The 11,846-nt window shown below is 42.8% G+C and overlaps 1 protein-coding gene and 1 pseudogene across 1 annotated transcript in view; one reads left to right on the forward strand and one right to left on the reverse strand.

Annotated features, from left to right (window-relative positions):
* Positions 1-11,846, forward strand: part of APOO (apolipoprotein O) — a 44,297-nt gene that overhangs the window by 11,219 nt on the left and 21,232 nt on the right. The window contains exon 5 of the mRNA XM_006835673.1: positions 8,518-8,609. Within this exon, the coding sequence (XP_006835736.1) occupies positions 8,518-8,609 (92 nt within the window). The remainder of the gene's footprint in view (positions 1-8,517; positions 8,610-11,846) is intronic.
* On the reverse strand, positions 10,475-11,022 carry LOC102816039 (annotated as a pseudogene).

Genomic DNA, 11,846 nt, shown 5'->3' on the forward strand with positions numbered 1-11,846 from the left:
AGTCACCCGAATGGAGGTGCGCAGACAGCAAGGGACCAATGAACAGATACCAAAAGAAAAGAATGTCCACACCTTTATCTCAGTGGTTCTGTCAGGCGTCTGTGGCCGCTCCGATCCTTCCTCCACGTGGTCTCACCCAAGATGGAGGCTCCTGGAGCAGCCAAGCGTCCTGGACTAGAAAGCAATAGATTTCTCGCTTCTGCCACAAATTCCCCAGCTGTGAGCCTTCCAACCTTCTAAGTATTCCTTTATATGTGGTTCAGAGTTCTGGAACCACCCCCTGAGCCTGCTTGGTCGGGTTGTCTGTGTTGTTGTCGACGTAGCTCTCTGCTATACGTCCTCCCGATCCGCCATCTTGTTTGTTCCTTCGAGGTAGGTGCGATTTTGCATTTCACTCTTTTAACAGTCAGGTTTATTGAGGTATAATTTGCATTAAATAATGGTCACATAGTCAGGTAACCATCACCACACTCAAACAAAGGAACATTCCAAAATGTTCTTTGTGCCCCTTTGTCATCAATCCCTTTGTCCCATCCCCGGCTCCTGGCAACCGTTGATCTGTTTCCTTTCCCTATAAGTTTGCCTTTCCTAGAGTGTATTGGGAGTCCTGGTGTGGCGCTGTAGGATCAGCACTAGACTGCTAACCACAGGGTTGGCAGTTCAAACCCACCAGCCACTCCTTGAAAACCCTATACAGGGTAACTATGAGTCAGAACTGACTTGATGGAATAACAACAACAGAGAATATTGAGTTTTGTGCCTGGCCTCTTTCATTCAGCGTAATGGTTTTTGTGGTTCATCTATGTTGTAGCATGTATCACTATTCCACTAAGACATTATAATAATTACAAATAAAGTCTCTGAACCCTCTAACCAGCACTCCATAAAAAAATAACCAGAGAGAACAGTTTGGAAGCCATTCCTCACATTTAAAACATCTTTTCTATACATGCGTGGTGGTGGTGGTGGGTTATGTGCCGTGGAGTTGATTCCGACTCGTAGTAACCCCGTACAGGGTTTCCGAGGCTGTAAATCTTTACGGGAGCAGAAAGCCTCATCTTTTCTCCCGTGGAACAGCTGGTAGTTTCCAACTGCTGACCTTAAGGTTCACAGCCCGATTCGTAACTACTACGCTACCAGAGCTCCTTTTCTATACATGCATTAACACTTATTTTAGGGTGTAGACTAGTGCAGCACAGGTACCACTCCCCTAATCTGTGGAATGAGCTCATTCACACCCACTTTTCACTTACAGACCGTGTTAGGTTCTAAAGAGCAAGTTGTTGTTATATGAAATGGAGGATGACCATATCACCTGACCTATACTGTGACTGTCCTGCCAGGCCCTTGGTGAGGTCACCTGCCATTACTGACTTCCTCGCCCCAGTATCGCCTCAGTCCCATTGCTGTCTGCCCAATCTTCCCAGGCCAGGGTAGCCCAGGGGCAGCCCTCTTTCACATCCTCAAGCTTCCTTTCCTTCACATATTTTCAGGATGGGTGGCCCCAGCTCATCCTCTCTACAACCCCAAACACCTTTAGGTTTGTTGGGGGCAGGGCCTCCCTGTCTATGGGTGTGAGGGCCTGGGAGCCATGGGGGGCTGGTGAGCGTGTATGCACACTACTTTCTGGGTCTCCCTTCATTGTTCTCTTGCTGGGCAGCCCTGCAAGAATGGACAGTCCAGAGGTTTCTTTAAGGCCTTGACAGCCAAGCTCAACTTCTTTCCTTGACCTTACACTTTAGCCTGCCCCTGATCACTTACCTGCTCTAACCACTCCCACTCAGGAAGCCTGCCCTACTTGACCTGTGCTTATCCAGGAAGGGGAATCAATGTGTGAGGGCTGTACAGGTGCTGGTCAGCTAATGTGGGGTTCTGCAGGTCGCAGGGCTCCTTCTGACCACAGCCTGGCCTGTTCTTGCTGCTCCTTGGGGCTGAGAGCTAGGGCCAGACCCTGGGTTTCTGCTTCCTCCCTGGTCCCCAGAGTGGCCCACCTTTAGGACATCAGCTGCTGCTACCTCAGCCTTAGCCCCCTGTGGATACCCAGGATCTGTCAGGCAGTGTCCAATTCCACTGACCCCACGACATTTAACCTTAATGAACAAAATAGTTGGACTGTAGCATTTTCACTATGGTAAATGCGAAATGTTAGCTAATAGGTAGTTCGTAAGTGCAGTAATTTCAGTGCCCTACTCCCATTTGTGCAGAATATGTAAAAAATTACATTTAGAGTTCATTTTTAGTAATCAACTTGCAAAAAAGCTGAACCTTCCCCCCAAAACCTTCTCTTCCTTCCTTTCTGCAAAGCTGTTCAAAAAAGCATTCCTTTCTTATTTAGACAGTGTTTGGAATTTATGAAGATCCCAAGGTCAGAGTGTTGGAATTTTAGCTATCAGGGAGACAGGAATGTGGGGTAGAATGAAATGAAGTTCCCCTGCTCCTCTCTACAGTAGAGGAGTATGTGGCTTGCATGTTTCTGTAGTACTGAGTGTTTGCCCCCTGCACATCTACTAGCATGGCCAGCCTGAGTAGAAGAAGACACACACTGCTGTGAGCCCTGTTCCTTTGTTTGATCCTTTATTTTTCCCTTTTCCTGGAAGGGCATGGTGATATTAAAATAAAAAGGGGGTTCAAATTTTTCATGAAAGAATTCCGTTATCTTTCAATTTCGGTATTCCACAACCCTTTGAAGCCCCCTTGTAATTTGAAATCTCAATTCTTTTTCAAAAACTGTTGTTGTTTGGTGCTATCGTGTCAGTTCCAACTCACAGTGACCCCGTGCACAACAAAATGAAACACTGCCCGGTCCTGCGCCATCCTCACAATCGTTGCTACACCTGAGCCTACTGCTGCTGCCACTGTGCCAGTCCATCTCATTGGGGTCTTCATCTTTTTCGCTGACCCTTCACTTTACCATGTATGATGTCCTTCTCTTGGGACTGGTACCTCCTAATAATATGTCCAAAGTATGAGAGACGAAGTCTGGCCATATTGGTTTCTAAGGAAATTTTTGGCTGTACTTCTTCCAACACAGATTTGTTTGTTCTTCTGGCAGTCTATAGTACTTTTAATATTCTTCTCCAACATCATAACTCAAATGCATCAGTTCTTCTACAGTCTTCCTTGTTTGTTGTCCAACTTTCACATGCATATGAGACTATTGAAAATATCATGGTTTGGGTCAGGCGCACTTTAGTCCTCAAAGTGACATCTTTGCTCTTGAACACTTTAAAGAGGTCTTGTGTAGCAGATTTGCCTAATTCACTATGTCATTTGGTTTCTTGACTACTGCTTCCATGAGTGTTGATAGTGAGTCCAAGCTGAATTTGACAACTTGTATCTTTTCTCCATGCTATTTATTGGTCCAGTAGTGAGGATTTTTATTTTCTTTAAATTGAGGTGCAGCCCATACTGAAGGCTGTGGTCTTGGATCTTCATAAGTGTTTTTAGTCCTCTTTGCTTCCAGTAAGCGGGTTGTTAATGAGTCTTCTCCAACCTAATGCCACATTCTTCCTTATATAATCCAGTTTCTCAGATTATTTGTTTAGCATACAGATTGAATCAGTATAGTGAAAGCACACACCTTTCCTGATTTTAAACCATTCAGTGTTCCCTTGTTCTGTTGGAACAACTGCCCCTTGGCTTATGTACAGGTTCCCTATGAGCACAATTAAGCGTTCGAGAATACCCATTTTTCTCAATGTTATCCATAGCTTGTCATGAGCCATATAATTAATAAATCATATATATTCACACAACTGTGTACACACACATAGTCAACAACAGGGTTTTTCCTAGGGGTGCTGGGTGTGAAAGGGCCAGAGTGAATAGTGTTGTAGAGGTTCATTAAGCAAGATGAATGGGATGGTAGGTATATTTATGGGTGTTCTGAGTAGCTTGCAGGCGCAGCAGCAGGATGGGCCCAGAAGATCCTTCCTCAAGAATTTCTTGAGCTTATCTGCTAGGACAGCTTGCCTCAGTTGATGAGGAGGATGACCATAAGAATGATGTGAAAAAGGACTCCTACCGAGGTTAGGGGATGAGCATCCAGTCCCCTCTAGGGTGACAAGTGGTGTTTGGCAACTACTGTTGTCTTCTGTGGCTCACCTCAGTAATGGTAGCCAGTGGTTCCCCTCTGGCAGTACTAATAGTTACAGCCCACACTAGTGGCTTCTGGGGAGGTGAGAGCAGGTAATTGCACTTTCTTTTAGAGATTCTGGGGGCCTTAATTTATTGTTTGAACCAGCAGGTTCAAGAGCTGCTGCTTGTCAGCTTCCTCTGGAGGAGTGAAAACTGACTCATTACTGGGTTGATGTTGTTTACCAGGTCCTCACCTGTGCAAGCTGTCCAGCCTCTTAAAATTTCAAGGGTAAAAGAGGGATTATTGTTGTTGTTAAGTGCTGTCGAGTTGGTTCCAACCCATAGCAAACAACCCTGGATAGGGTTTCCGAGAAGCAGCTGGTGAGCTTGAACCGCCGACCTTGTGGTTCAAACTAACTTTGCAGTCCAGCGCATTAATCCCACAGCGCCACACCAGGGCTCCCTACAGGTGGGATAGTTATATACTTTTGGTCAGGGAATTAGAACTAGGTTGATAGCATTTGTATTCTCCCCTCTAACCACAGCTTCATCGTTGGGGATTTAACACCAGTCAGTACCACTTGCACTATTATCAGTAATATTAGCATACATTGTGCTAGCATTTTATACAGGTCCCATGTCAAAAACACTGTCTCTCAGTGAAGATTATTTCTAGTGTCAGATCCATACGTGTTCTCCTTTTTCCTCCTCTTCTACTTTTCTCAGGTTCCCCCTTTGCCCTTTACCATACATTTTTCTAGAATCTAGACTGAGGTTTAAGCACAGCTATTATATTGGACTTGTCTTCCTCATGCTGTCTTGGGTATGAGCTCCTTTTCCAGGTGCTGTGCCTTCTGCTAGGTTGTTGAAGTACAGGTTTAAGTAACTTTAAAAAAAAGATATGTTGGAGGCTAACTTTCTGAGTCTTTGCATGTCTGAAAATTACTTTGTTGGCCCTCATAACCAAGTGAGAATTTGGTTGGGTGTAGAATTCATTTTCCATCAAAACTTTGAAGGCCATATCTTCAAGCATCTGGTGTTACAGTAGCCAGTCTGATGCGTGTTCCTTCTTAAGCGATCTGGTTTCTTTTCTTCTTGGGAGATTTCAGGGTCTTCTCTGAGTTGATAGTATTCTGAATTTCCAGACAGGAGTCCTGGTGTGGCACTGTGGGATAAGGCAGTGGACGCAAGTTCAGTATTTCAGACTCACCAATTGTTCCTCAGAAACCTTACACAGGGTTGCTCTCAGTTGAAACGATTCAATAGAATTTAATAACAACAATATGACTAGATAAGAGTGTTGCTGTGGTGTTATAGGATAAGCACTAGACTGCTAGCCTAAAAGTCAGTGGTTCAAGCCCACCAGCTGCTCTTTGAGACCCTATACAGGGTCACTATAAGTCAGGAACTGACTGGACGGCACCTACAATAACAACAAATGACTAGATTCAGATCTTTAATTCATTGATTGGGCATTATAGTGATTTGCAGCCTTCTACTCAAGAAAAGGAGCTCTGGTAGTGTAGTGGTTTATGAATCGGGCTGCGAACCGCAAGGTCAGCAGTTAGAAACTACCAGCTGCACCATGGGAGAACGATGAGGCTTTCTGCTCCTGTAAAGATTTACAGCCTCGGAAACCCTGTACAGGGTCACTATGAGTCGGAACAGACTCCACGTTACATAACAACAACAACAACCACTCAAGAAGAAAGGAGTCCTGGTATGGCGCTGTCGATTAATATGCTCGACTGCAAGGTTGATTTGAACTGCCGGCACACTACCACCACTCAAGAAGATATCTTTGAAAATGTACTCCCATTCTCATTCCTTTCTGCACTCCTATTAATGAGTAATTCAATCGTTTAAATTGACTCTCCGATTATAATTTCTTGATTATTTTATTTTATTTTGCCTGTGTGTGTTTTTTTTAAACTTTATTTCCAAGAACTCTTTCTTGTTCTATTTTTCATAGAAGTCTTGTTTCTTCTAATGTAGTTGCTTCTTTAATTTATTTGATGATACTTAATAACAAGCTTAGATTTGTTTCTAAGTTCTATTTCCTGTAAGGATAATTTTTCCCTTTTTGCTTGTCTTGGGCTCTCTCTCTTATGTTGTAGGCTTTCCTCAAATGTCTGGTGATCCTTGATTGTCAGAAATAGTTAAGAATAAAGCAGTTGAGTAAAAACTCTCTGGGCATAGATGGGGCTTGCTGACAGGCAGGGTCTGTCTAACCTCATGGGGAGCTGGGACAGGAACTGACCTGAATGGAAGGGTGCTTTATTCAGGCATTACCACCGCACCAGCTCTCTAGATTCCCAGATGGAAATCCATGGCATTTCTCTAGTCTTGCCTCTCCTCCTCCCTCCCCCCCTCCAGTTTTTTAAGAGGAGGTAGTTGGGAGTGACTGCCTGCCATGGCCAGTTTTGTACTGCAGTAGAGTGGAGAAACAGGTCTTGCATTTGACCACTTGTCTGGAGCCTTCCTGAGGCTGCCTAGGGCAAGATTTGCTCTCTCCACCAGACTTCAAGGCTGTGTGACCTCCTGTTCTGTTTCCTTTCTGTTTTCTGAAAATCGATTGACACTTTTTATCTGCCAGTGGCCAGACCATACGTTTTCTCTTCCTTGGTAGTTTTGTTATCTGAGTTGTGTCACGTATTTTGGACATGATATCAGGAGAGACCACTCTCTGGAGAAGAGCATCTTGCTTGGTAAAATAGAGGGTCAGTGACAAAGAGGAAGACCTTCAACGAGTTAAACTGACACAGTATCTGCAACAGTGGGCTCAAACATAACAATTGTGAGGATGTGAGGGACCAGGCAGTGTTTCTAACAACAGCAGCGTATTTTACTGGTGTTTCAGGAAGGAGAAAAGAGAAACGTTTGCTTTTAGTATTTAAATAGGAAGCCAGTTTGCTGTAAAAAAAATGTAAGCCTTAGATAACAAAATAATATATCTTTTTCACAACAATGTTTTCTGCTCTCTTAGAAATGGTGTGTGTCAAGTATACTGATTAGGTAGAGACTGGTGGAGCCCCAACACTGTGGCCCTTGGTCACCCTTCAGATTAGGCTCTAAACTTACCCCTGTGGCTCAGTTGGTAGCCAAGTAATAGATAGATATATGTTGTTGTTAAGTGCCATCGAGTTCGTTTCAACTCATAGTGACCCTGAGGTGGGTTTGAAGCACTGACCTTGCAGTTTTCAGTCCAGTGCAGGACCTCAGTCAGATACATGGTAGTGGTGTGTTGTTGAGTCTGATACAGGATTTCTGAGGTTGTAAATCTTTACAGGAGCAGAAAGCCTTGTCTTTCTCCTACAGAGCAGCTGGTAGATTCAAACTGCTGACTTTGTGCAGCCCAGTGCATAATCCAAAATGCTACCAGAACTCCTTAGTTACATATATTGTTGTTGTTAAGTATTGAGTCTATTCTGATTCATAGTGACCCTGTGTAGGGTTTCTGAGGAGCAGCTGGTGGGTTTGAACCAGCAACCTGGAGGTTATGAGTCCAGTGTTTATCCTACAGTACCACACCCAGACTCATTTATATGTAAAGGGGAACAAAAACACTAGTTAGGTATACACATCATAGAGTGGTCAACCATTCGAGATCAAAAGGGCAGCATTTACCCAAGGACAAAGTTCAAAAGCCTAGGGAAAAAAAGGAGGAATGGAAACAAGAAACACAGAAAGGAAGTGAAATAAGTGATGTCATATTGAGGGCATTGCGTCATTGAGAGAAAAGGAACTATGATTGGTTGAGTATAAAACTGATGATCTGCTCTGTAAACATTCTCTCTAGTGACAGTAAAAAGTTAAAAGATATTTAATGAAAAAGAAAACAAATGGTGGGCTCTTGAAAACATTGTACTGAATGAATGAACAAAGTCATTCACAAAGGATCGTGTATTATATGATTCCATTTACAGAAATATCTAGACTAGGCAGATCTATAGAGACAAAAAGTAGATTAATGATTGCTGTGGGATGGGGGATTGGAGGGTATACGAGGTTTCTCTTAGTGATGACACAATATTCTAAAATTGTGGTAATGCTGGCACAAATCTTCAGATATGCTAAAATAACAGAATTGAGTGTTTTAAATGGGTGAAGTGTGTGATGTGTGAATTCTATCTCAAAAAAAGCTGTTAAAAGTGGTGGTTATTTTTGTTGAGCATGATATTATTAGTCACATTCTTTGTGAATTAGGATCAAAGAAGTCATCATCAGTATTCAATGTCCAGGGTAAATGGTGGTGGTAAGACTTATGAATCATCTGATGGTGTGTATGGTGGTTGAGTGCCATCAAGTCAGTTCCAACTCATAGTGTATAGGGTTTCCGAAGCTATAAATCTTTACAGAGCAACTGGTGGACTTGATCCTTGGACCTAACTATGCCACCAGGTCTCCTTCTGATGGTGTGCATGACCTTTTGTTTAATAGGCTCAAAAATAAAGAAGTTGGTATATCCACCTGGTTTCATGGGAATAGCTGCTTCTGTCTATTATCCACAACAAGCCATCAGCTTTGCCCAGGTAAGTTAGACCCGGTTTTCTTTGTCTTGTTTTGTTTTAATCACATGTATTTATTGATGGATTGAATAATACCGTTTTAATGAAACAGTAAGTCCACAATCATGGAATTAAAATAGTTTGCTATATAACCAAAGGGAGTGAGGGGAAGCCATAATCTTAGGAATTTTAAATATGTAAGTCTTGTAGATCTTGTAAAGTACCCCTCTAACAGATCAGTATCATATAATTTTCCCCTTTTATACAATCCTTGCATACATCGCTTTATCACAAATCAGACTGTTGCTTCATAAGGATTTCATCATTCATTTATACTTGAGGCAACCAACTAGGCAACTTCCCTGCTCCCTAGCCCTTCCCCATCTCATTATGGTGGCATTCTTTAGTAATTCCCTTCCTAAAGAATTGTGTACACAACTTAGATCACTTTTCAAAGCAAGGAAATAAGTAAGCAGTGAGTCAAGAAAGTCAGTCAAAGGCAGATAGACAGACATTAGGATGGCAACTGCAGATTCTGTGAGGTCCTAACTTAAGCGGAGAAGTTGCTCTGGCTTGCTAAGAGGCCTGTAGCATGTTATCAGTGCAGGCCCTTTGTTTCTGAGGGATTGATTAGTTGTAGTCTACATGAGGAACTAGGAAACCAATGTAACCAGGCAGCTAATATTAACAATACATTCAGTGCTTTGGATCTGTATTGGAACTGACTAGAAAAATAAGACTTCTAGTAAATAATTTTTCAAGCGTAAAGTTCATAAAGACTTTTGTACAAAATGTCAACACTGAGGATAATCTTTAATCTTTTGTACTGGTATAAATTAGGCACTTCCTTAACACCAATCTTCCTACTTGGAAAAATGAAATGAAAACCATTCTGGTGCATATAACACTGAAGCATAAATCATGCTGCAGAGGTGTGCTTACAGGATGCTTTATAGGATGCCTGAGGTTTCTCAAAAATGCCATGAGAAAATCTCTAAGCATATTGTCAGAACAGCTATTCTGGTGGTGATGGTGCTTCAAAACTAAACAAAACCTCAGGCAGATGGTATCTTCTGAAGAGCCAGCACTACATAAACACAAGTAGTCACATTGGTACTTACGTTGAGAATCAGAGGCCAGAGGTAGAGTGGCCTGAGCAAAGCCATCTGGAAGAGTTCACTGTATACCTCTCATAGGGCCACCACCTTTCAAGAAGAATTTCTATCGAACAGATTTTTGATGACAGAGCAGAGTGCAGGGGAACATGAGATGCCACATTCTTCTGAGAGACATGTACTTCTGGGGAGGAAATATCTTCCATTTATGAGTAAAGATGGATAAAAACTGCAGACGACTGAGCTATCCTGCCTAGTCAGAAACATATTTAACAGACATAGCTTTGGGGTACTAAGTAGAACAGAGGGTTTCTGAGGCTTTAGTAAAAAGCAGGGAGACCGACAGACCAAAGTGAATGGTGACAGAGAAGTAGGAAGCAAAGGACATATTAGTAAAAAGGATGAAGGAGCTTGCTGAAGCCTAGTTGAAGGAAAGGCAGCATGGCTACCATCAACATCCAGTGGAAGAGCTTTGCTGGCTGGTATTTGGCGTGCCTCCCTCTCTTGCTTTTTCAGACTGGATGGATGTGTGGCACTCAGTAGAACAGGGGAAGATGATATTTCTGAATGGAGAACCTGGGAATGGATACTGAAAATCAATGGGCTAGGTGTACTACTCTGTAGTGCCTCGCTAAAACCAAAGGCAGGTTTGTGTTGATAGAATGTATCTAGGGGTCGTGCAACAGTAGTACTTTGGGAGAAGGACTCTCAAGTTCCAGTTCTTAAATACTAGAAAGCAAGGGGTACTTTGGTCTCCGTCCTTTAGTGAAGATGTCATTTTTCCAAAACCATAACAAACTCAGTGAAAGATATGGCACTATCCCGATCTGATCAGCCTCCTGGGATGGTCCTGTATGCAATGCTACCCAGCTGCTCATCCGAGATATTTACTCCAACAATCATTCATAGTACCTGTAACTGCTTATTGTAGGATATCTTGTCATCTTTATCCAAATCATACAGTCAAAAAGCAAAATGTAATTTGTTGGCTTTGGCTGTTTGATGGTTCTGGTCTATTCTCATCTTTGCTCTTTTCATTATCTTCAATTAATTGAAATTAAGCCAATATTATCATGACTCCATGGAAGGTTACCTGGTCCTTTTCCTCTGAAAAGAAGGCATTGATGATCCAGTCCCCCAATGGGTTGATGGCAAGTTCTGGAACTCACTGGAAATCTTCTATGCTGAGAATCCCTTTGTCTCCTTTGTTAAGGCTGATGAATTAACTAGAGGTAGATGATTTGACTGTGTGAAAAGCCAGTCTCCTTCTTAATCTCCTTGAGCTCTTCTTTCCACAGTGATGTGGAGTCCTGAGACCCCATCCCCCAGCCGAGGGCTCCCCAGCAGCACCTGAAGAGATGGCAAAAGAGGAGGGGAGAGGCTACAGGTCAAGAAGGGAGAGGGGCCTCATCCTTATTTGTGTGTGTATGGATTGACAACTTAATTTTCATTTTATTTTGCAGCTTTTTATGACACCAAACTAAAATTAATTTGCACATATACACAACAGCAAATTTTAATCCTTTTAAAAATATTTTATTGTGAATTATGTTTACATGGGCAAATATTAGCTTTACATTCATCCTATCATATATCATTTTCATTGCCATGGTTACAGTCCCCTCCATGCATCATCAAACAACCAAAGGGTATATACCCTGCAAGCCTGCCCCCCCCAGTCATCAGCACACAGCCCCTCTCCCTCTCTGGGTTTAAAGTCCCCAGCTGCTCCATCTCTCCACGTCATCGTCTCTGCCTCCATCTCTGGCATCATTGTTTCTCTGGGTAGGGACCTGTGCTCCTGAACTGCAAAGTCAACCCCTCCCCTCCTTTTGCTACAAAACATCTACCTTTACATTTCAAACCCTCAAGGTAAATCCTGATAGCTGTTATTTACTATTGTGCCACATGAGTGCTATCCCCATCTCTATTTATCAGCTCCATCCAGACAGATTGGATACTACTAAGTGGAGATTCTACCTTTCTCCCCACCCTCTGGATCTGGGCTCCCTCTTGAAAGCTTGTATGCCAGTCACTTCTTGCCTTTGTAGCCCCAAATTTTGGGTAGCCAATGTCCAAATCACCCATCCCTGTCTACACCTGTGTGTCACAGGGGTGGGAATGATCCTCGCTGTAAAGATTTGTT

The sequence above is a fragment of the Chrysochloris asiatica genome, unplaced genomic scaffold (genome assembly GCF_000296735.1).
Source record: "Chrysochloris asiatica unplaced genomic scaffold, ChrAsi1.0 scaffold00018, whole genome shotgun sequence".
In the NCBI taxonomy this organism is placed as follows: Eukaryota; Metazoa; Chordata; class Mammalia; order Afrosoricida; family Chrysochloridae; genus Chrysochloris; species Chrysochloris asiatica.